Source organism: Pteronotus mesoamericanus, unplaced genomic scaffold (assembly GCF_021234165.1).
Source record: "Pteronotus mesoamericanus isolate MK-2021 breed Mesoamerican mustached bat unplaced genomic scaffold, CSHL_Meso_final contig_94, whole genome shotgun sequence".
In the NCBI taxonomy this organism is placed as follows: Eukaryota; Metazoa; Chordata; class Mammalia; order Chiroptera; family Mormoopidae; genus Pteronotus; species Pteronotus mesoamericanus.
Window position 1 is genome coordinate 44,664,984 of NW_026555285.1, and position 23,565 is coordinate 44,688,548.

The following is a 23,565-nucleotide window of genomic DNA, read 5'->3' on the forward strand; positions in this document are numbered from 1 at the left end:
TTCCACTGGTCTGTCGTCCAAACGCCCCTGGTGAAGGCATCAGCTGCCCAGTGAGCTCTGTGTGGCTTATGTGCCACCTAAACCATCCAACCATGAGTTGTTAGGGTTTCTCCAAAGTTTACATCATGTCATCTAGCTACAGTCTGCAATCCCAAGGCTCAGAAAAAAGTTACAGTTCTCACTAACTCCAGGGCAAAGGAAGGGATAAAAATGAAACACTAGTTCAGAGGGCTGGAGCCAAACCCCTTCACTAGAAAATTTCAAGACCCAGTCCAGTCCACAAGTGAAAAAATTTAAAAGCAGTTAAGTATAATATCCACAATTATGGTTTCTACGGAAACATTTTTTTTTCTTTCTAAAATAGCCCTCATTTTAACAAAGATAGCCAAGTTAGGACTAATTCATTGCATAGGTCTAGTTTCAATAAGATTTGGCCTGTTATTTGCATGAGTACAACAAGAATAGCAATTGACTGTATAGATTCTTTTCAATCTGCTTTACTGGAACTTCATAAGGAATCTCCCTTCCTTCATTCCTTACCTGGAAAGACTGCTGTAAACCATGTAAGTGAGAAAGGTATTAGGTTGTTTTTCCAATAAGCTTTTCTCAGCCTCCAAAGTCAACCTTAATTCCTTAGCACTTTCTAGAGACATCCAGAGCCTGTGCATCTTTCTCTCTTTTCAAATTCAAGCAAAAGTTTATTTAGGAAGTTCCAGGTGTAAAAGAATTGAGCTGTGGAAGAAGTGAGCCAGCTGGGCTGTGGGATTCCAGCCAAAGCCTTAACAAGAGTCTCCAATTTGTGTCCTACTATAAAGAAAACAGATTCCTACTGAATTTCATAAAAACCATATTTCCATGAAAATAATAATATTCATTCAGAGTCTCCAAACTTCTTGAGGGGTCAGGTAGGAAGAAAAATATAAATGTTTCAATATTGCTTACAAAGGTATTATTTACCACACTGCTCTCTAAGGAAAAAAAGGGGGAAAGAAAGGTCGCTTATATCCCACAGACAGCTGAGATCTAAAGATGTTTCCTCTTCACTCCAAATGTGATTTGTGGGGGGGGAGGGGCGAGGAGGGCGGTGAGGTGCAATGTGGGAGTGGGGGCCAGTCCACCAGAAACACTAGCTCCTGGCTGGCTCACTGTTTGTTACAGGCCCAAGGTTTCTGTGCCTGATGCTTCAAAAGAAAGACCAACACTCAATAGACCAGAGTTTGGAGCAAGGAAAGGTTTATTGATCAACAAGGCCTAGTGTGAGAAGGTGGAAGAACTAATTCTCAAATCCATCTTAAAAATAGCTACATTTTGTTCATAAAACATCCAAGTTAAAGATTATGCTGCAGAAATGGTAAAGTTCTAAAATAATTGTTTTATAACAACATGCTTACAATGGCTCAAAGCTGATATGGCAAAGGTACTTCTGGAAAATGTATTTATCATGGGCCTAGCTATATTTCATAGTTCTAAACTTCTATATGAAAAAATAACCGATCGACCCTTAAGATTTCACTGACTCCACTAATTCAGTTTTAAAGATACTAATAGAATTATGATAAAACACTTCCAGTGTGATAACATACATAAGAAAGATGTAAAGTTTTAAACCCAAAATAGGCTATAATTAAAATTTTTCACTTAAAAATTAGTTGGAAAAAACACACTGAAACACTAGAGTACAATTTTGAAGAAAAAACTTTTTATGACTTCAATGACACACTATTTTTAAGCATCAGAAGTCTTAAACACCTTTATATTCTTCGAAATTCTGTTAATAATTTGTTTTTCAGGACCATATTTGGTGCCATTAAAGAGACCCTTGTTCTTTGAATCAGCTTCCTAGTTACCGTGGGAAATGCTGTAAGGCAGGAGCACTTGTATGGTGTTGGCAAGCTACTGACATTCTGCGACACTGAAATACTCTTGGCACCTGGATCTTCCAACATGTGGGATTACAGTTACACGTCTGAAGAGTCACTCCAGTCGGTCACAGTCACTAAGCTGCTCTTCAGTGTGCTTTGTTCATCTTGAAGTCCTGTGGGGCAGGGAAGAGAGGAGGAAGAGGAGGCTCCAGTGATTAAACAAGCACATTGTCCAGCCTGTAAAAATCTGTAACTTCCTCTTGCAGTTTATCACTCAGCGTGCAGGGGTGTTTGCCAGCCCCCACCCCCAGCTCCCCAAGCTGTGCAGGAGGCTCCAATGCAAGGTGACCAGGAAACGGCCACGGCCCCAGGGTAGTCCCCAGGACGCTTGTGGGTGCCCGGCCTCTCTCCTTCCCTGCAGGCAGCACAGGGCTGGGAGGGTGACAGCTCTCAATATGCTTTTGTTGTTGCTATTGTTGACTCCGAGTGAGCAGGGAGTAAAGAAAGAATAAAGTTAACAAGCCTACTAGGGATTAAATGGTAAAAACAGATTTTCTAGGGTAGATGAGCTTAAAATTTGGGGCCGTTGGAAATAGTATGGTGCAGCGAATTCTACTTGAGTTTGATTTTAGATTGCGGGGTGTGTGTGTTTATTTTGAGGTCGTAGCATTGGAAGAAGAGAAAGGGAATGGAATCAGAAAGACCTCTCTGCCTGAGTCACTGTACTGCAAACACGGCCTTTTGGTTTCTCAACTACCAGGATCGATATTCAGACACACCCCAGGAAACTTAGGGATGGTTCCAGAACAGGGGTTGCTGTCATAACTTGACGGTGTGAAACCAAAGGCGCGGCTGACGCAGTGGTGGAGGGGAAAGGTGAAGTGAACGGCAAAGGCAGTGATGCTTCATTTCACGTAGCAGGGTGCGCGAGAGGCGCGGCTGCTAGTGGCCAAGCAGAGGTTGACACGAATTTGTGTTCATTTAAAATTAGAAACACAGGTACAAAAATACTGATGAGGGGGCATGAGACGTGTAGTAAGTGTGGAAAATGAGCTAAATCTTCCTCTGTCTTAGCAGGACATTCACAGTTAAATGTTGACAGCTGACAAGTCTGGAAATGGTGGTCCGACCCCATTACTCAGACGAGGAGGTGCTCAGTCAGCAGAGACACGGACAGGGGACGGAAGAGGCGCGGCCAGACTCCCACCGCAGGCAACAGGTACTTTGATGAAGAATATAAATCACATTTTCTAATTTAAAAAATCGACTGTATCAAGAGTTAAGTCACTGGACTCATACAGACTCCAGGACTTATCCAAGGACAATTTCAACGAATGGTCTCATTTGTCATTTATCTCACTGCCTGTAATGTTACAAGAGAAACTGTCCTTCAAAGAAAATAAAAATATGTAATATGTAAAACAGAATAATTCGGGAAGACTGTGCCAAATGAATGGCCCCATTCAAGTATATGATCATAAGTTTTAATTTCTATGGGGCACCTGCATAAAGAGTGTGTATGTATGTGTGTGTGTGTGTGTGTGTGTGTGTATATATATATATATGTGTATATATATATATATGTGTATATATATATATATATATATATAGGCATTTTAAAAAATAACGTAAAATTTAGCCGTGACTGGCATGGCTCAGTGGATTGAGTGCCAGCCTGTGGACCAAAAGGTCACTGGTTCGACTCCAAGTCAGGGCACATGGGCTGCCGGCCAGGTCCTCTCTAGAGGGGAATGAGAGGCAACCGATCAGTTTCTCTCACACATCATATTTCTCTCCATCTCTTTCTCCCTCCTTTCCCTCTCTCTAAAAATAAATAAAATCTTTAAAAAATTAAAATAAAAAAATAACATAGAATTTAAATATTAAAGATTAGGCCTGAAATTAAATAAAAATTAGTAAGTATACACAAACCAGTAAGTTGTACACATTCGGTCCTTATTAAAATAACATAGAGCATCCAGGTCTTTGTTACACCAACAGGGTGTTTCGGTCTGATGATGTATCAGCACAGTTTAATTAGACATTTATAAAGACGAAACACAGACTGGAAAACGGACCGAGCCTCTACAAGACATCAAAGTAGCAAACCTTCTCCCTTTGGCCCAGGAAGGACGGGTGCACCCCAGGCGGTTGGCACTTGAGTAGAATGGGATTCCTTCCTCACGGGCGGAGGTTCTTTTTGCTCTTTTCCATCTTTTTTCCCCAGAGATTTTTCCTCCATTAAGGATGATATGTCCCAGTCGTCATCATCCACATCTGAGCACTAAAAGAAATACATGAAGAATGATGTTTCTTAAAGAGGTGGCCCCTGTTGGAGCCCCTCCGTCACTTTGTTGGCCAGACCGAGTTACGCTGACACCGAAGGGGAGGAAGCTGGGCACCGTGGAGGGTCCCTCTTCTGGTCATTTCTGGAGGGCAATGAGGTGGACTTAGAAATCCATGTCTTGAAAGCAGAGAGGAACCCCTCTTTTTGTTTCTTGCCATGTTTCCTGCTCTACCCATCATGAATTTAGAAAACGCCAGGAACACTACATTTTAGAAGTAGTTAGGATGCTCCTTAAAATAGAAGCGAGGCCGTCTCTGGGGCTTTTGCCTGTGATGACAGTAACTAATCCCAAACTGTAAGGAACATTCACGTCCACCACCCCCTTTCTAACGAAGACGTGTGAGCGAAGGGGGAAAAACTGGGACAACTGTAATAGAGTAAACAGAATAAGAAAGAAAACAAGTTTCAATGTACAAATCCTCTAATATCCTTAAAAGATGAAGTTCTCACCCTGGCTGATGTAGCTCAGTGGATTGAGTGCCAGCCTGTGAACCAAAGAGTCGCTGGTTCAATTCCCAGCCAGGGCACAGGCCGAGGTTGCGGACCAGGTCCCCAGTAGGGGGCATGCGAGAGGCAACCACACACTGATGTTTCTCTCCCTCTTTTTCTCCCTCCTCCCCCCCCCCCCGCTTCTCTAAAAAATAAACAAAATCTTTAAAAACAAAAAAGAAGATGAAGTTCTCAGTGTATGTTTAGCAGGTCAAAGTGCTTTCACCTTTAGCTCTTCTTTGAATTCTCTTTTGATGAACGCCTCAGCAACATCAATCCCGCCAATGGGCTTGCTCACATTTCTCTGATTTGAAACCGTCTTTTCAACTTTTTCAGTTAATGTTTTAATGGAGGTTCCTATATGACCGACAGAAAAATAGACAGAAAATAGAAAAAGTTTTTAAAAATCTGAATCTGTCTTCAGTTCCAAAATAACCCGACAAGCAACTCTGACAGAGACTAAGCTTTGCAAATAGCTATGCACTATTAAAATAAATTCAACGGATGTATTTTGGGGGTTAAAAATGTTACATTAAATTACTTATAATTCTTTTACAAATATAATGATCCTCTGGACTAGAAGCAGTAAAATTTTCATTTTAAATCAAAGGAGGATGGTTTTATTCAAGGACTGATCAGAAACTTTAAGCTCAGTGAGGTATCCTGCATGAATGGAATAATCACATGGGTATTTTCAAAAACAATATTAATTATTTTAAATGAATTATCTGTAGTTTACACAATTATGGAAATATATGTATACACAAATGATATACAATAAACTAATTACATCTGATACAGTTAAAACATATTTTAAAACTTACATTAAGCAGAATTTATTTTTTTTTAAAATGACCCTAAAGTACCACTTCTCTTCATCAAATCAGCAGTAGTCACAGACTTGGACTGTCTGTCCCTTTAGATCAGCCCATCTCGGAAAGGCAGCAGAAGGTATTAAAAGAGCCATTCTCACGGTCACCCAGTTTCATGCTTTAAATTGTCTCTCCAATTTTGTATGTTGAAGTTCTAACCCCAGTGTCTCACAATGTGACCTTGTTTAGAGATAGGGCCTTCAGAGAGATAGTTGAGTTACACTGAGGTCATTAGGGTGAGCCCTAGTCCAATATGACTGGCGCCCTCACAAAAATGGGACAGCTGGACAGATACACTCATTGAGGGAAGTCAATGTAATGACACACAGAGAGTTGGCCATCTACAAGCTAAGAACAGAGACACAGGACAGGTCCCTATGGCCTGCATGAGGAACCAACTCAGACACCCTTGGTTTTGGCCTTCCAGCCTCTGGAACTCTGAGACGAGACACTTCTTTTGTTTAAGCCATACCAGCCCTAACACACTAACCCACCTGGGCACTCCCGACTCCCTCCTCTCCTCCTGCTTGAATACCAACATGTGGCTAAGTCCCGCCCATTTTCCGGGGGATGCAGCAACCTTTGCAGAAGCCCTACCCTCTCCTCAAGCATGCATCCAGCTCAGGCTGACCGTGCGTGGTGCCCCTGGTCAAGAACCACAGACCTAAACAAAATTTCCCAAAGGATTTTCAGTGGTAAGAGCTCACCTGTGGGCTTGGGAGAAATATCAGAGTCCTCGATTTCACTTCCTTCGGTCCAGTCAGTGTCACTTTTGACGGTTTTCCTTCCGAAGCCACTCTTGTTGGTTTTGGATGACGGCACGAGAGGTAAGTCTGGGGACGTGTAAGCCTGGATGAGGTCGCCAGCATCCGGCTCTTCCTCCGAACTAAAGGGAGGCGTCCTAAACAAAGAAAAACCCAAACAGGGGCACTGTGTTCCTATAGTCTCCAGATTTACAAGCAATATGCCTCTTAAAGTGGTAGGAACTTCCTCAGGTGATCCCCAAGACGCATAACAAACGCCGGTGTGGCCCTGGGGCCAGGTGGCGGCAAGGCCCAGTATTTATGCAAAAGGCTGGGGTAATTTCAAATCCAAACCTGCCACTGTGCAGCACGTCTACCCAAATGGAGACCAGTATGACAGGTCCCCTCTAAATCCCAACTTGTATATTCTAAACATTCTTGGTTTTTACACACCTAAGAAAAATATTTCTCAGGGGGAGGAAAAATACTTTCAGCAATAAAACTACTCTGCCTTTTAAGTGTCATTATTTATAACTTATCTTTACACTGCATCTTAAAAAGTGCTTTTGCCATCTTGTTGGTAGTAGTATCACATGAATTATCACCCCATTTTAAAGTGAAATAAAAGTGCAGAGCAGTGTTCATTCATTTAAAAAAAAATAAAAAATAAAAATAAAGAATAAAAAATATTCATGGAGCACTTAGATTTCAGACATTGGTTATACTACATCCCATGAAAAAAAGCTCTCCCCATGGCATCGCATACAGGAAAAGTGCTTCTGAAGGGTAAATCATTATATTGTCTCTACTGTATTATATTTCTACTGTCTCTACTGTAAACACACACACACAAGGCCTCAATGAAGAGATTTATAGTATCGATATCTCTTCAGTAAGTCAATAATGATGAAATTGAATTATAAAATTAGTTTTACTCATCATTAATAACAACAATATACTTATAATGTATTGAGTGCCAAGCACTGAGGCCAAGCCCTTTTCCTATGTTCTTATTAAATTGTCACACTATTCTGTGCAAAAGGCAGCATCAGCCCATCTTACAGATAAGAACACCGAGGCTTAAAACTGATAAGCAACTGAACCAGTGGCACACAGTTAACGACTGACTGAGCTGGGAGCCTTAGTAGCCCACGAGAGCCTCAGAATGCTAGAGTACATCTGGCCACACCAGCATGGATCCAGCCCTCAAAGGCAACGTCGTCCCTCTAATTTACCAAGCTTATTGAAGATTACTAGACGCTGAGGGGGACAATGGAAGCGACTCAGGGTGGTCCCACTTCTTCCTGGAGGCCACCATGTGATAAGTGCTATTAAATTATATACTAACTAATAAACAAAGAAACGTCACAAAGGAATGACAAATTCATTACGACATTTGATAATTAGGGCTTCAGTTGACCATAATGAGCACATTCATTTACAATGAAAGGAATGGTCGGTGAAAAGAAATTTTTAGATGACTTCCTCCCACCCAAACACTCACGTAATACTTGAAGGCTTTCTGGGAAAGTGATCTTCTATGATATTTTTCTTCATTCTAGAAAACGATAGAAAACGATGTCTAAGCAGCATGAGTAAATCCTGTAATTTACTATAAATTTCTATAGAATTGGTGGGGTTTGCTTTTAATGTATATCAAAGAGGATAAGCAACAACAAGAGTCTCCATGTACCAATGAGAGGTGGGTAGAAATTGCAACTGTGATTACCTGTGGGGTTAAAGGTTGTTATGTGCTGAATGTGTGTCCCCCTAAAATCCTATGTTGAATCCCTGCTGAAACTGATGATATCTAGAGATGGGGCCTTTGGGCAGGAATTAGGTTTATCTGAGGTCATGCGGGACGGGCCCCCCATGAGGGGATTAGTGTCCTCATAAGAAAGCAAAGAGAGACCAGACCTCACCCTCACTGCCCAGTGAGGACAGCCAGAAGGTGGCTGACTGCCAGCCTCAGAAGAGGCCTCTCAGTGACCAGGCTGGCGCGCTGACCTTGGACGACCAGCCTCCAGAAGTGTGAGAAAAGAAATCTCCATTGTTGAAACCACCTGGTCTATGGTATTTTGTTAGGGCAGCCGAAACTGACTAAGACAGACACTAATAAAAACATTTAAGGACTGGAAAATACTCACTTTGGAACAGATGGTCTATCAGTGAAAACAGGTCTTTGTTTAACCAATTGTCTGCTTTTCAGAGGAAGTTGTATTGCTTTGGATATTTCTCCCGTTGAAAAGGTATCCATTTGAGAAACACTGTTCCTATCTGGAATAGTAGTGTCATTCATGAGCCTTCATTGCACGAAAAGCAGAAAGACTACAATACTCTCTACGCTGAAACTGAAATGAACAAGCTCATCGGTGGGGTCTAGAGCCCACACTACAGGGTTTTTTAAATGTAAAAACAAAAATAAAAAACCAACAACACCTAACGTTCACACTGTAATAAAGTGTCACATAATAGGTACCAAAGTTTGTGAGCCATTTAAAATTATGAAAAGGTTGTTCGACTTTGCTTCCATCTGCAGAAATGAAATGGCAGTCGGTGACAGGCTTACCTGAAGACAGTAACATCCTCTCCTCAATTTTACAGCTGACCTGATGTTCAAGGGATTCTCGAATTTGCTGAAAGTTCGGTATCTGTCTTTCTAGATCACGTCTTTTTGATTCCATGGTTCTCAGCATTCTATTCAACTGATCACTTGAAATACCACGTGTATCCTGAAGGAATAAAATGTTCGGTTAGTCAATTATCCTGGAATGTTTTTCATTTCATGTACATTTGTCAGCATTAACTGTGCCAACCTTTCATCCTTCCTGCTGCATATAAGGTGGAGGACACCGCAGTAGATCACATACTGTGTGGGCCCTGAAAGGAATTTCTGGTGCAATGGGCACATGACGCATGTGGTGCCTGTCTACGACTGCTTTGCAGTGCTTGGCTGCGAATGCACAGAATGCACGTGTGATTGCGTGTGCCTGAATAACCATCAATGCAAGGTGTGTGATAAGGACCACACGAGGCCCATGGGCTATAGGAGTTCCACAAAGAGAGACTATCGAAGGCCCCGTGACCAGAGGAGGCAGAACGGGGAGACCGGGCTGTGCCCTCGAGGACGGGTGGAGTCACACAAGTAGAAACAAGGGAGTATTCCAGGTGGGTGGGGACTGGGGTGGGGACCCCTTGTAGGAAAGGCAGGTGTGGAGGCAGAAGTAGCCAAGGCGCATCCAGCGGTTAACACCGCAAAGGAATGGGTGAAGAGCAGGAAAGGAGACTGAGTGCCAAATGAAAAGGTTAAAGGTCATTCCACAAGTAAAATGAGGTCATCAGAGGGTTTCAATTATGAAAATAGCATAATCAAAAGGTAATCTGAGAAAATTCATCTGGATTTGATCACAGAAAAAAACTAGTTAAAGGGCTGTTCATACATGTTCCCATATCCCATCTCCCCAACACTTCCCCCATCCCCCAGTGCTTTCGGCTACAGGAGGCGGCCCCGCCATCCACCCAGTTGCCTCAGACAGAAATCTCCATCATCAGATCAAGTGCCACCTCTAGGAAATTTCCTCTGACCTCAGTTATTCTATCCCCTCCTCTTTTCCTTAATTGCACATCCTACAATCGATCCTTGTGGATCTGCCACCTGTCCATGTTAACTGTCTATCATCCCATACCCTGTGGCTGAAGGGAAATATCCAATACTGCACTGATGTTAATCCTTCCTAATTAACATGCAAAATTTAGGGCAATTCCATTCGGAATCCCAATAGGAGTTATTCTGGAACTGCAGAAGCTGTTTCTAAAGTTCACTAGGAAACAAAATATGGCAGAACTGCCAAGAATTTTTTGAAATAAGAAGACTAAAGAACAAGACATGACCTGTTGCAGATATTAAAATACAGGACAAAACTATTGCAATTAAATCAGTATGTTGTTGGCAAAGGAATATAAGAAAGCAGGATAAAACAGAAGAAAGCCCCCCAAAATCCAAATGTGTATGAGAATTTTATATATGATAAAAGTAAATGGGAGAAGAATGGATAATTCAACAAATGATTTTGGGACAACTGATCCAACTGGAAATAAGGTTAGATCTTCAACTCATTGTTTCCAAACTTAATTGTTAAAGCCCTGATAGGAAAAGAAAGCAATAAATGTTTTTATAATCTTGGAATGAAAGGAGAGGTCCCAAATACAACATGAAATTCCAAAACCATATGCAAATCGCCAACATGGAAACTATGAAACAATTCACAAAGGAATCACTGATGTTCATGAATGTGTTTGACTTCCACTGCCCTAAAGGTGGTCAAAATCCACCTGAAAAGAGTATGGGAATTTAAAAGACTGCCAACGCTAATGTGAAGCAACTGAAACTCTCACTCACTGACAGGGATAGTGTAAACTGGTGCAAACACTTGAAACACTATTTGGTTATACTCATTAAAATGAAACATGCATATTCTTAGGCTCAGCCATTTCATTCCCAGAGAGGTATCCAAGAGAAAGGAATGCTGGTGTCTACCAAAAGGTGTGTATAAGAATGTCATGGTCAAAAGAGCCTCAAACTAGAAATCTAGATGTCTATCAACAGGAGGATAGACAAAATGTAGCGCATTCAGTCAATAAACTACGACGCTACAAATCACTGCTAAGTGAAACAACAGATGTGAATCTAAATAGACAAAATCATAAGCAAAAGAAATCATCAACAAAATGCTACATGAGGTATGTTTCCCTTCACAGGAGATTCAAGAACAAGCAAAATTAAGTCAGAATAGCCATTATCTCTTGTTGAAGAATAAGGGGTGATATTCACCAAAGAAAGGCAAGTGTCTTCTAGGGTATTGAAAATGATCAATCTCTTGATATGGGTGGTAGTTACAGAGTGCGCGCACACACACGTGCAAATCCTTATACACATGTATGTATACAGTTACACACACATGAATATATCACATGCATGCCTATATACATATATCTGCACATACATGTATGCACAGGCTCATTCAAACACCACACACCTGCGCACAGCACACATGTGTATCTGTACACACATATCTGTGCATGCCACACATGCATGCACATATGGAGATAACCAAGGTAGGTTTACAGTTGTGAGTATGCAAAACACAAGAGTTTATTCTTGCATTATTATTTATTATTGCATTATTTCCCATACTAACTATAAACCTACTTTTGCCCACCCTGTCCTTTTGCATACATGAACATATGTGCATACATGCATATGCAGTCAAATATGTACATATAGGTACATAAATTCAAGTTGTTCCCTTAAGATTTATGTATTTTATGTGTGTCAATAGAAAATGTAAAAAGCAAAGAATATATCTATTATTCTATATCTATATCTATCACACGTTGAACTGGAATTATCCAATCTGGCAAAAACATGACATAGAATTCATTCATCCATTCATCTAACAAGTATCACGTAAGGGCTGATGCTGTCATGGGCCAGGATTGGGAGTTAACAGCCGAACGCGAGCAGCACTGCAGCTGCCTAGATGCCGGCCCCAGCTCCTCCTTTACAAGCTGTGGCCTGGAGCAAGCTCCTGAGCCCGTCTGTAAAAGGGGGATGATATTGTCCCTTACCTCAGAGAGCTGTTTCTATGTTCAAATGATTTAACATTCGTGAAGCTCTTAGAACCATGCATTGAACTGCAGAACTGACATGCCTCCTTCTCTTCTCTGATTCTCTCTTATTTAGAAAACAAAATAAAACCAGCAAATACGCCAGAAATGAATGAACTTACTGCATTAACCCCTAAGGTTTCCAACTTCCGCACCAAACTCTGCTCCAAGATCGTTCTGATTTTCTTAGTGAGAGAAGGGTTATTCTTCAAAGCTTTCCTGAGATGGTTCTTGTGGTTATTTAATTTCTGTTCATTTTCCCTTCCTGAAATAAGGTTTTGAAAAATGTGTTAAAAAACAAATACATTACATCTCTAAGTAGAAAATGATAAATCACAACTTTTAAACAGCAAGTAAGCCCTTGTAATCTTTTCCATTTTTGGATAGTCATTAAGCACAATATATAATGCTTAAGTACTGCAGCTTTTAAAATTTTCTTAAGATCAACACTTTGAATGTCTTTGAAGACTCTTTCTGAATTATAGCTCGATAAATAATGCAAGAAATGTGTCCCTAAAGAAGCAGGATGAAAAAAAATCTTATTTAGAAGTTTAATGTTTTATTCTGAAATTATTTTACTACTCCTGAATAATTCATTTCTCCTATATTTAGTTACAATTTATGTATTGTTTTATGAAGAAAAAACTCAATTTACTTTAAATAATTAAATTTTCATATAGTTAATTTAATAGAAGTTGAGTTTATATAAAATTTCATAATGTGAAATTCTCTCTCTTAAAATATTTACCAAAATGAAAAAGAGGTTAAAAGAAGTCTTAGATAAAGTATACTTTATTTAAAACAATCCATAATTAAAAACAAAAAAAATAACAGACTAAGTTCTTCTAACTTTTCCCTCCCTGTTCCTCTTTGATTCCCCCACCAAAACATGTCTAATTCCAGAGATTTCCAAAAAGGGGTGTAATCACATGACCTTGAAGAACAGAGTCCTTATGTCAAAAGAAACCGAAAGCTTAATGAAAGAGCCCCAATGCTGGGCAGTTCCGACCCCTGGTGAAGGTCCACAGGCAGACCTGGGAGAACACACCAGTACTATCATTTTGGAGTTTAATCCTCTGATTTCTGAACAGGTGCATTTCACTTAATAAGGGCGACACCAAATGCTACTGCCTGAGTCTGGGGCTGTAGACACTCCTTCCCACCATCCCCTGTGCCCCTGGCCTCATCCACACTTCGGTAGGTGGGGTTTTCAGGTACCCACGGCATCTGGATTTGTAGATCTTAAACCAAATGCCTTTGGTTGAGGTGTTTTCTAAATGCTAGTTCAATTCCATTAGTAAAGAATATGTCTGTTCATCTGTAAACAGTTTTGCTCACAGCAAAACTAGTCAAATTACTCTTTCTACCTTCTATAGGAGGAAATACGCTGCATGACGATGCTTTTCTATACTTTGCTACTGCGGGTTCCTAAATAAAAATGATCACATTTTATATGATTACACACGATTAAAAGTCAGAAGCAATCTTACAAGTTATGCTCTCAGCACTTAAGCTGCTGTTTTTCCAACCCATGTCTTCCAATGTTTTGAAACCACCCCTAAAAGGACTCTGTCCTTGATACTGACGACACACCATAATCTAGAGGGCTTAGCCACAGCCACGGACGGCTGTGTTGCTGACTTTGGCTGCTCACTGGCAACCAAGTCTACAAGTATCCAGGGCTAAAAATAAAAAGAGGAATGAAGAGACATCTGGAAGTCATGGTGCTTCCATTGAAATACAAACATGTCCTGAATCTGTAGGGAATTTTTTTTTGGCGGGGGGGGGTCCAGTTTCTGGGATATAAAATAAACTGCACAGAAGCGCAGCCTGAAGAAGAGATCTGGGCCCTGTATGCCTCCAGACACAGGGAGACATGCGAGGGTCAAGTGTTGCCAGGAACGGCCTTGTCTCAGTTTAGAAGAGTCATAAGGTCTTGGCTGGCAGTCCCTGAATTGTTGACTGAGGGGGGTTCACCTTCACCCATGACAACAAGTTCCTTTTGGTGACTTCGTTTCCCCAATGACCACAGATTAAACATTTCCTTCTGTCCTCAAACTCACTTTATATGTCGGCAGTTGCTTTGGAAAGCCATTTGTAAATTAGAAAGCCCTTGGTTGGAGAGTCTTACAGAGCTGTAGCTGGCTAATGGAAGAACGTAGAGTGGACAGGAAAAAGAATAATAATCAAGAATGATCAAGTTTTTAGGTAAAGATGGAATTAATCACTTGAAAACCAACAACTGCTGAAGATTTTAGTTAGTGTGTATTGCTCACCAAGATCAACAAAACAAACCTTTCTAGCTATCAGCACTTCCTCTCATTGCAAAGGTGAAAACGTAGGAAAGCCAATGACAATGCACAATAGCCTACACGTGATCAGTTCTAGCAGACATACAACATGCCATCTGTGGGAAGCAAACAAACAATTGTGGCACAAAGCAAACAGTAAAAGCCAAACACAGAACTTCTGAGTTGGAAGGGACTTTATCATGTAGTAACAAACCTCATTTTTCCCATGAGGACACCAAAACCAGAGAGATGAAGAGACTTTCCCTCAGGCCGCCAGCTAGTCCTGTAGAACCTGGACCAGCCTGCCTCTCTCCATCACTTTGTACTTTGTATTCAACAATGGGAAGCAGAAAACCCAGACTTAACTCCAGCCCTCTCATGAACGGAACTCAATGACGTGGAGCAAGCTCCTAGTCCCTGTTTCAAGTTTGTGAATAATAAAATGGCCTCTACCACCACCTCCTGGCCCTCGCATTCTAACACCCTATAAACAGCCAGATCAAGGACGCCTCTACACAAGTGTCCACCGGGACGGATGCGTAAATAGTCTTCCTGATGAGCTGCTTCTTGGTAACAGCCCATGTTCTGCAAACCCTTGCCTGAGGAATTGGCAGCACAGGCATTATCTGCAAAATGTGAGCACAGGCTGGGGGATTTACTGGGGGCAATGACCCAGCTGCCGGCAGGCGGGGTCCACAGGGGCACTGCAAGGGTGTGGCCACTGTTCGCAAAGGCGCATCTGGATTCTGGGGCATTTCTGATGGTCCTCAGTACCTTCTCCCTCGAGAGCTGTGTATGAACCCAAGGATGGCGGCCAAGACTTTCTTTCCCACTCTGGTTCTCCCAATGGGGCAACGATCAACGATGGCGTTTGTTGCCAGTGACCCCAAACTCCTGCCTCGTGTTTTCTGGGCAAAATTCTTAAAAGAAATGTGGGCAGAATGATGCAGTGGGTGGAACCTGGAGCCCACGTGATGATGGTGGACCAATCAGGATCCCCCTGGGACGCAGCTGACTCATTTTTAAAATGAATGTGAGCTATATGACCTGAGGCTCCAGTTTCAAAGATCTGGACCTTTGCAATGAACCTCCTGACACATTTCATGAATTCTTCGGAGAATGAGATATTTTGTGTTCCAGACCTCAATAAATGATATGTGAGAAAGAGAAAGCATGTTACCTGAAAGTAAAATGAAAATACACCTCATTCGTATAGTTATGGATACACCTGAGTTAGACACTTTTCAATTTGTAGCCTTGTTAAAAAATTTTGGAAAAAGTCTAGAGAACATAAAAGAAGTTATAATAAATATTAAGACTTCATACACTAGAATATATAATTTTACTTCTTTTTCTAACAAAAATGACAAAATCAGAGCCCATATAAATATTAACAGTTTGCTTTCTCCTAAAGAAGTGATGGGAAATCATTATTATTATTATTATTATTTATTAAGGAGAAAATTATGATAAACTGATTTAAATATAATTTTTTTTTAAAAAACTACAAGTCTAGCATAGAAAATGTTAATAATGTAAAATAATTTTCAGAGGCTTCAAACATTAATCTCTAGAAAATAACTGTGAGAACTGAAAAATAAAATGAGTAAGCAATGATATTTTAATTATCGCCCCAAACCTATAACAGCCCCCAAATTTCACCAAAAACATTATTCTGCACATGAATATTCCACATTCAGAGCTTAAATGTTATGCTTTCTTTTCTACTAAAAATAACGTTTAAAGTGGGCACTTCCTTCATTCATTTCACAGATTCAGGATATGAGAAATAACTACTGTGATACAACTATTTTTGTGTATCATCTGGCACCCAAACATGCAGAAAATATCTGCAGTAACATAAAGGCTTACATTTTTTTGCAAGTTCCCCGACACAAGGATATTACCCACACGCTAAGAACACCATAAAGCGGGGCGGGGCGGGGAACATAACAGCATATTAGGGGAGTAAGATGACAACACACTACATATAGACTGAAAACATGATCCAAACCTAAACATCTTCCCTCACTGTGACACAGTGTGGTAAGAACCACTGGATCACATTTGCCAGGCTTGGGTTTTGGCATCTAGATATCACCTCTGCAGGTATGAACCCTGAGCAAGCCCTCTGTTACCTTTTTCTTCCTCTGAAAGCTCTTCTATTGGCTCCAGTATGTGCGATGGGAATGCCTGTTCTATTAACGAGGAAACATAAGAACAGTACAAACAGGACAACAGCAAAATAAAATCAGTTCACTTTCAAACAGTTTTGAAAGCCATGTAGTTCCACAGTACTTTAATCATGTCTAAGATAGCAAGAATTTACGAGGAAAAACAATACTGAGGCAGGCAGGCAGTTAAAGCTGCTCACTTTTTCATGGTATCTTCTCTTTCTATTTTCCATTGACTCCACTCTCAGGAGATTATATTTTTAAATAAAATTAAGTCTTCACATTCATCCACCTCGTGCCTGAGAGGATTCTTTTAATGCACAAGGACAGTACTGGACTGGGTGGCTAAATAGAAAATTAATGAAAATACTTCAATTCCCAAAGACAAAAACCATAAAAAGTCTCCGGGGCCCTGGGATTCCCACTTCTCACAGGCCCCAGAGTCTTCAAGGGGCAGGACTGGGCTGGTAAAGGGCACCCACAGGTGTCCCTACGGTCAGCAGCCCGAGGGCCGGCAGCAGGACCAAGACCCATTCCTAAAGACCTCCATGTCCCCAATCCATGTTTCAAGACCTATTTCTGCTCCGAAAGGCGCCAGGGCAAGGCTGCAGACAAATGACAGATGAGGGCGGCCCTTTCCCAAGCCCCAGGAGAGTGGCAGGGACGGCAAAGGTGACGGTGCAAGCACAGGAAGCCCCCAGGCAGCATGGCTACGGCCAAACCCCGTTCTAACACGGCAGTCGGGCATTAGACATGAATGAAATGCAACCAAGGAGTCTTGTCCCGCGGGTGCAGAGTTCACTCCTCTTCGTCCTAGAGACTGACACGGGGCACCTCCCCAGGGACCTCTCCACCTGCACCCAAAGGGCAGGGGTCAGGGCATTCTGCTGCCAGACCGCAGAGCACACGACAGGTGAGCCTAACAATGGTCAACAATGACCGAGGGCTCAGCTGGTTGCCGGGCATGGATCTAAGTGGTTTGCACGTTATTAGCTCAGGTTTAATAGCTCCTACGTTAAAGGTCTGGCTTTTAATTTATTAAAGGGTATTTCTGGTACTTTATTTTAGGCATATACAAACATGCACACATATAAAAGGTATATACAATTAAGCATATATGTGTCATATTTAGGTATATATAAATAGGCCCTTAGAGCTTGGCCAGCGGCCTTAGTCACCATATCTCCCGTTGGCTATATGGGAGAAATGCATTTTAAACTACTTTCAAATAAACTTTTGGAACACAGAGTCTTAGTAAGTAGGAGTCTACTTCAATTTTAAATAGGAACACAGCCCTGCTAAGGAACATATAAGTCTATCCATGTACCACAATTGCTGAACATTGAGATTTTAAGATATACAAATAGACTACTGTACTAGTTTGAACAGCTGAAAATGGAAATTTTAGAAGGATCAGCAATTTTAGTTTTTTTATGTTACTTGGTGACATTTAATTGTATTTCATAAAAACAACAAAAATAAGAATGTGGGGAAAGTTCCAGAAAATCTCAAAAATCATCATATGTATATTTATTATCATTATGCTACAGAGCTAATTCTATGACTGACTTCTCCTGGGTCAGGAAAAACGGTCAAAATTCGGACTTTTCCTGCTGTGGGATGCGGGGCGAGGTGCTGAGGGAGGGGCAGATCCCCGAACCTGGGCTCCTACCACTCAGGCTGAGGAAGGAAGTGAGGTCGACTGGGCCCCGGTACCCAGACCTAGCAGGCTACTGTCCCAAGAGCGGAGGGAAGGGCTGCCATTCTTAGGCTTTACAAGCCACAGGTCCAGCTTCTGGAAGCCCCAGTCCCTGTCCTGAGCGGAGCTTGCCAGGAGGAGAGCGGAAATGCCCGGAGGCTTGGGTCTCCCCTCTCAACTTGCAGGATGCTTCCGGAAAAATCCTTCTATCAGTGCCCTGCCCTTACCTCCAGAAAAAACGCCCTCAAGCCGGTACTCAGCCCTGTCTCCCTCTGGCTGGCTTTGGGGGGCGCTGTCATCCCTCCAGCTAAGGCTGAGCCAGGGCCTGCTTGTGGCCCCCGCTCCACAGGCCCACCCGCGGTCGGCCCTCTCCACGGTCCCCCGAGGTGGCCATCACTATCCCCCTGCTTTTGCAGGTAAGCAAACCCACTCATGCTGTTTTGTGAGTCCACTGTGACTCCAGGCTGCCTGACTCCAAACGCCAGGCTGTTGGCCACAAGCCGCGATGGCCCCTCCTGGACCTTGCCGAGCTTGTCCTCTGGGTTCTCTATTCGTCTGCTGCTGCCCACCAGGCGTCTGCGCCCACCATGCTCGGCGTCTCCCCTCACCCCTGCCCCCGGCCCCTTGTCCAGGCTTCCCACCAATGCCACTGAAGGGCTGTTGTGGCCCCTCCCTCTGCTCCATCACCACACCACAATTCCTAGAGGAGGGATCTCACGTAGACTGCTGCTAACACCTGTAGCTGGTCTCCCCAGCTCCAGTTCTTCGGGCGCGCGCGGGTCAGGCTAAGCTTCCTGAAGCCCAGCGCCCCCATCAAGCCTTGTCCAGCCTCAGAACGTTCCATGGCTACACGCTGCCGCAGGCACAGGCTGGAGAGAGAGTCAGCTCAGTGGGTGCCACAAACAGTTTCAACCAACCTTCTTCCCTTTGAATCTCTCCTGCCTGCCCAGTGCTCAGCCAAATAATTCATCTGCACTGTTATTAACATCTAGCACTTTCCTGCTACCTCCTGCTTCTATTTTTGCTTTGTTTCAGCTGAAGGGAGCAGCCCCCCACACATACCCCACCCTTCTGGGGCAAAACCCACATCATCTCCATCCAGGACAATCTGGAAGTGCCCATCCCAGCTCAGAAGCTCCTGGTAAGGTCTGCTGAGGGTGCCACTGCGGCAGCACCTCAGTCCTGCCTCTCTCACAGGTGCTGTCTGAGCATTGCCTACCAACCCTCCCACCTGCCGATCTCCACCTCAGGGTCAGTGGCTCAAGGAGCCCAACCTAAGACGATGAGTCACCACGACATTTTTATGGTAAAGAACCTCAACAAGATTTAAGATGGAACAAAAGTTAAGGCACAGGTAACAGGGCTCATTAACATTATGCAACACGTGACTGACCCTTCCTGTACCCCCAACACAGGTGGGGTGGGGGCAGGTCCGTGAGCCCCAGCCAAGCCTTCTCCTTGGCCCTGCCCATCGAGGTGCTCACAAATCACCTTTGGTCCCCGGCCAAGGTTTGCAAACCCCACGCCAAGTCTGGCTGGCATTTAAAACTAGCATTTCAATCGCAGCAGATGCCTGCAGGACGGCATGGCAGAGCCACGCGGCCCTGGCCCAGTCAAGACAGGAGCCCGGATGGAGCGCGGTGCTTTAGAACCAACAGATTTGGCAGGGCCCTTGAACTAACCCCGGAGAGCCTGGCATACAGACCACGTGCGTCCTTCCGTGGGCACCAAAAATGTAAAACAAAGGACGTCTGGGCCTTGTATAATGTTATACAGAAAGCTAACTATACCGAAGTAGAAAAAGGAGAAAAAGAAACCAAACACTTGAAGTACAAAACAGAAGTGGCCAGCAACTGCTTTATAAAAATCAACATCAAAAAAAGAGGCAGCAGAGAAATTTTAGACCTGATATAAAATAATATGAATAGAGAATAATGCCAGAGAAAACTGTCTTGTATTTCAGTATTAAGGTAAATTTATAAGTCCAACATATATTTTATCTGTTACTGGTCCAAAGGAAAAATAATCCTGCATGCTCTAAACACTTATAAATAATAACATCTAATGGGTGGAGAATTTGCATGACTTATTGTGAACACATGAAATAATCTTAGGAAGTAAAAATAAGGGGCAATAAATACTTCGCAAGTCAGTCAGTCAAAAGAATGATTACAAAGGCCACCATATACAGACCACATTATTTATGAAAACAAAAAGTTCAACTCAACTAATCATAGATTTAAGTTTAATTAAAAGGCCAAACACAAATGGGGAACGAAGGAATCACTAGGTAAAACAGGAAAAAGATGGCCGCCAGCCTCCCGTCTTAATTCATTTGTGATCCACGGAGAGACCACAGGAAAAGAACACATTTAAAAACATACTACACAAACTCTAAGCACCTAATTGTATAAAAGTAAACTACGGCCACAAATAGCCACCCTACCTACTGGATCATGTTACTTACAACGATGGCCCCGCCCCGCCGGCCTGATCCAACAACTGAATCCAGTCATTCCATCCAGTGGTTCCTACGTTTTTCCTTTGGTTTCCATCACATGTCTTTTTTAGATTTTTTTCCAACCAATCGCTGACACTGTTTGTTTAAAAGAGCTGACTTGCTGCTGCATTAAAAGTTATAAAAACAGTCACATATGCCCTGTGGCATGTGCTGGTTGGCTGGTCTAGAAAGTCACCCTCTCGCCCAGTATCTGCTGCTCTACTTTCCACCGAAAATCAGAAATAATGAAAGTACTACTCAAAGTTACAATCTCTACTTGTGAGTCCAAGAACACACCTATTTTATGCCTCGTGGCTTTGGTGGGGATGCTCAGTTTATGATATTAAATAGAAAGATTAAATATTATTCACTGTTTTACATTCACTAAAATGTTTGTTTTGCATTAATTATCCCCATAGAAAAGCACTTTCGGTTAATAAGTTATCTCACTCAGGGTGGAAATGGCACACGAAACGCCGAGACTTGGCTGAAACTCACCATGGGCCACTGTTAGACTGGACTTAGCATCCAAAGTCTGCGGGGCTGGAGCAGTCACTGAAACAGCATAAAAAACATCTACAATGAAAGCATAAGTATCTGAACATGATGATAACCCCATACTACCCAAATTAGTCCAGCTATACACAGACCATAAGGGACAGATGTTTCAAATTACTCCAAACCAATTTTTTTTTAAATAAGTGTTTCATTGAAATATAATTCCCCATTTTAAAATACACAATTCGATAGGTACTAGTGTGTCTACAGAGTTGTGTGAGGGGGAGCAGCGTTAGCCACCCCACAATATGCCTCTTTAGGGTATTGATTACTTTAGCCTGGTTAATTTTAACCAGTAGAAACTACTGAGTTTGGAAAACTACAAGTCTGTAGGACAGACCAACCCATCACTTGTTTTTATAAATAAAGCTTTATTGGAACATGCTCTTGTTCCAGTAATATGCCAAGTATAATGAAAGCATGAACAATTGTAACTGAGAATCTTTTCACCTTTCATCCTTCTCTGAAATATATCGTTCTCCTCATTTCATAAGATCTAAGTCCAGAGCATTGAAACTACCGCCCGCCTTCGGCTCCTCTGAACCGCTGCAGACTCCAAAAGCAACAGCAAGAGTCCTCAAGGAGCCTCACAGGCGGCTGAGCGGTTCACAGCCATTAGTATTTTCGGGTCCATGGTGCCAAATTCGCAATCACGTTCCTCAGTGTTCTTTCCTCACTGCGCAGTCCCGGGCCCGCAGAACAGTGTCGCCGGTGCCCAGCCCCCGCCCAGGCCCTCCTGTACATCAGACCCTTGTTTACATGCATGTCCTCCCTTGCCCAGGGTCACCTGCCCCCTGCCTAGCCCCACCTTCCTGAAGGGAAACGAAATTATCCCACATTAAGAAAACAACCTGTCAGACTCTAAACAGAACAGATGACATCCTTTTGGATGACAGCCAAATCCGGCCAGCTCTGGGCGACCCCTGGGCTGAGTTGAACTCCAGGGAGTGACAGAGGGACCATCGGCTCACAGCCTGCGACCCTGAGAGTCTCGGTGCGGCCAGAACGGAGCAGCCACCGCACAGTCACGTCCCCACACAGTGGGCTACCTCGGGAGGCCCCAAAGTACAAACTGGAGTGATGCCGACGAACGTGTAGTCGCCCCTTCATTAGGTGAACTGCAAGATAACGGGGACGGCTGACCAAAGTCACTGCCAAGGCACAAGGGTATTTACAGTTTTGGGCTGAAGAACTAGGTCAAAGCCAGGAATCAAAATAGATCGCTAGGTAATCTCCAAACACACTGGTTTTCAAAGAAAAGTCTCTGAAAATGAGTACAAATGATGTATTGGTTTAGCACTCTACAAAATATCTTCAAGATTCTGTGATTATAGAAACTTACTAGACACAGCTGAGGCAGTTGGCTTAGATTCAAAAGTTTGCCACGTTAAGGAATTCCCTGAAATAACAAAAAAAAAATAAATTAATAACAACATTGACAAGCTATGGGTTATGTCTTGCCAGCACTTACCCTAATCTCTTTCCCTCATAAAACAACAAACTTTACCAACATATAACAACTTGCCCAATTGAGTAAGGGTGTTTAACAAATTCTTACAAAGCTAACTTTTCCTAAAAGTACTTTTCGGTCAAATATTTATGCTGTCTAAGTAACTACACAGGTATTCCTCACTACTTGAATTGTCACTATTCAAAGAGAAGTTATAGGGAGCCACAGCCCTTCCCAAACCTTTCTCTCGAAACAAGAAGGAAACGAGTGTGCAAGCCAGCGTTTCCTGAGGCCCCTAATACAGAGAGACACCCAGCACGCATGCCCATCGCCGATGCCCAGCTCGTGCCTTGCAGGTAGAAAGAGATGCCTTCACAACCTGAGACATGCAGGGAACAAGCCTGGGACCGCGTGGGAGGAGGCCGGGCAGAAGGCAAGCTTTCTCTTTTATTGTGAGACCCTGTACATCTGGCTGCCAGCGTCCCATCTAGGCTGTCTCTTGAATGATAGAGGAATGGATGCTTTCACTGCTAGTTAGTAAGCTGCATACGCCCTCACTATGCTGAGAACCACCGCTTAACCCCAAACAGCGGCAACGGAAAACAAAGCAGTAAGCAGGACTCTGCAGTCCTTTAAAATAACGGGGGAATAAAAGGCGATGGACGGAGACTTGACTTGGGGTGGTGAGCACGCAATAGAGTGCGCAGAGGATGTGCTGTGGGATCGTGCACCTGAAACCTGCATAGTTTTGTCATCCCCAAAAACTCAATAGGAAGATAAAAAGATTTTAAAAATAAAATAATTGAGTTCAACGTCAAGAACAATAGCCAACACCAAAGAATGTTTAATAGGTGCACTTCTCACAAGTTCGCCCCTGTAACCCCTGCAGGAAGGCGCAGATGCAGTTATTATT

At 42.7% G+C, this 23,565-nt stretch overlaps 1 protein-coding gene across 2 annotated transcripts in view; it reads right to left on the minus strand.

Moving 5' to 3' along the window:
- Positions 1-1,235: 1,235 nt before the first annotated feature.
- The window catches only part of DZIP1 (DAZ interacting zinc finger protein 1), a 44,078-nt gene continuing 21,748 nt past the window's right edge, over positions 1,236-23,565 (minus strand). Inside the window, exons 10-20 of one of the 2 annotated variants that reach the window (XM_054586480.1) lie at positions 22,545-22,601; positions 21,143-21,199; positions 16,410-16,469; positions 12,103-12,245; positions 8,883-9,045; positions 8,461-8,590; positions 7,818-7,871; positions 6,278-6,471; positions 4,925-5,055; positions 3,972-4,146; positions 1,236-2,035 (exon numbers count right to left, since the gene is read on the minus strand). In XM_054586480.1, the coding sequence (XP_054442455.1) occupies positions 1,959-2,035; positions 3,972-4,146; positions 4,925-5,055; positions 6,278-6,471; positions 7,818-7,871; positions 8,461-8,590; positions 8,883-9,045; positions 12,103-12,245; positions 16,410-16,469; positions 21,143-21,199; positions 22,545-22,601 (1,241 nt within the window). In that variant the 3' untranslated portion in view covers positions 1,236-1,958. The remainder of the gene's footprint in view (positions 2,036-3,971; positions 4,147-4,924; positions 5,056-6,277; positions 6,472-7,817; positions 7,872-8,460; positions 8,591-8,882; positions 9,046-12,102; positions 12,246-16,409; positions 16,470-21,142; positions 21,200-22,544; positions 22,602-23,565) is intronic. The other variant, XM_054586481.1, reaches the window with a different exon arrangement.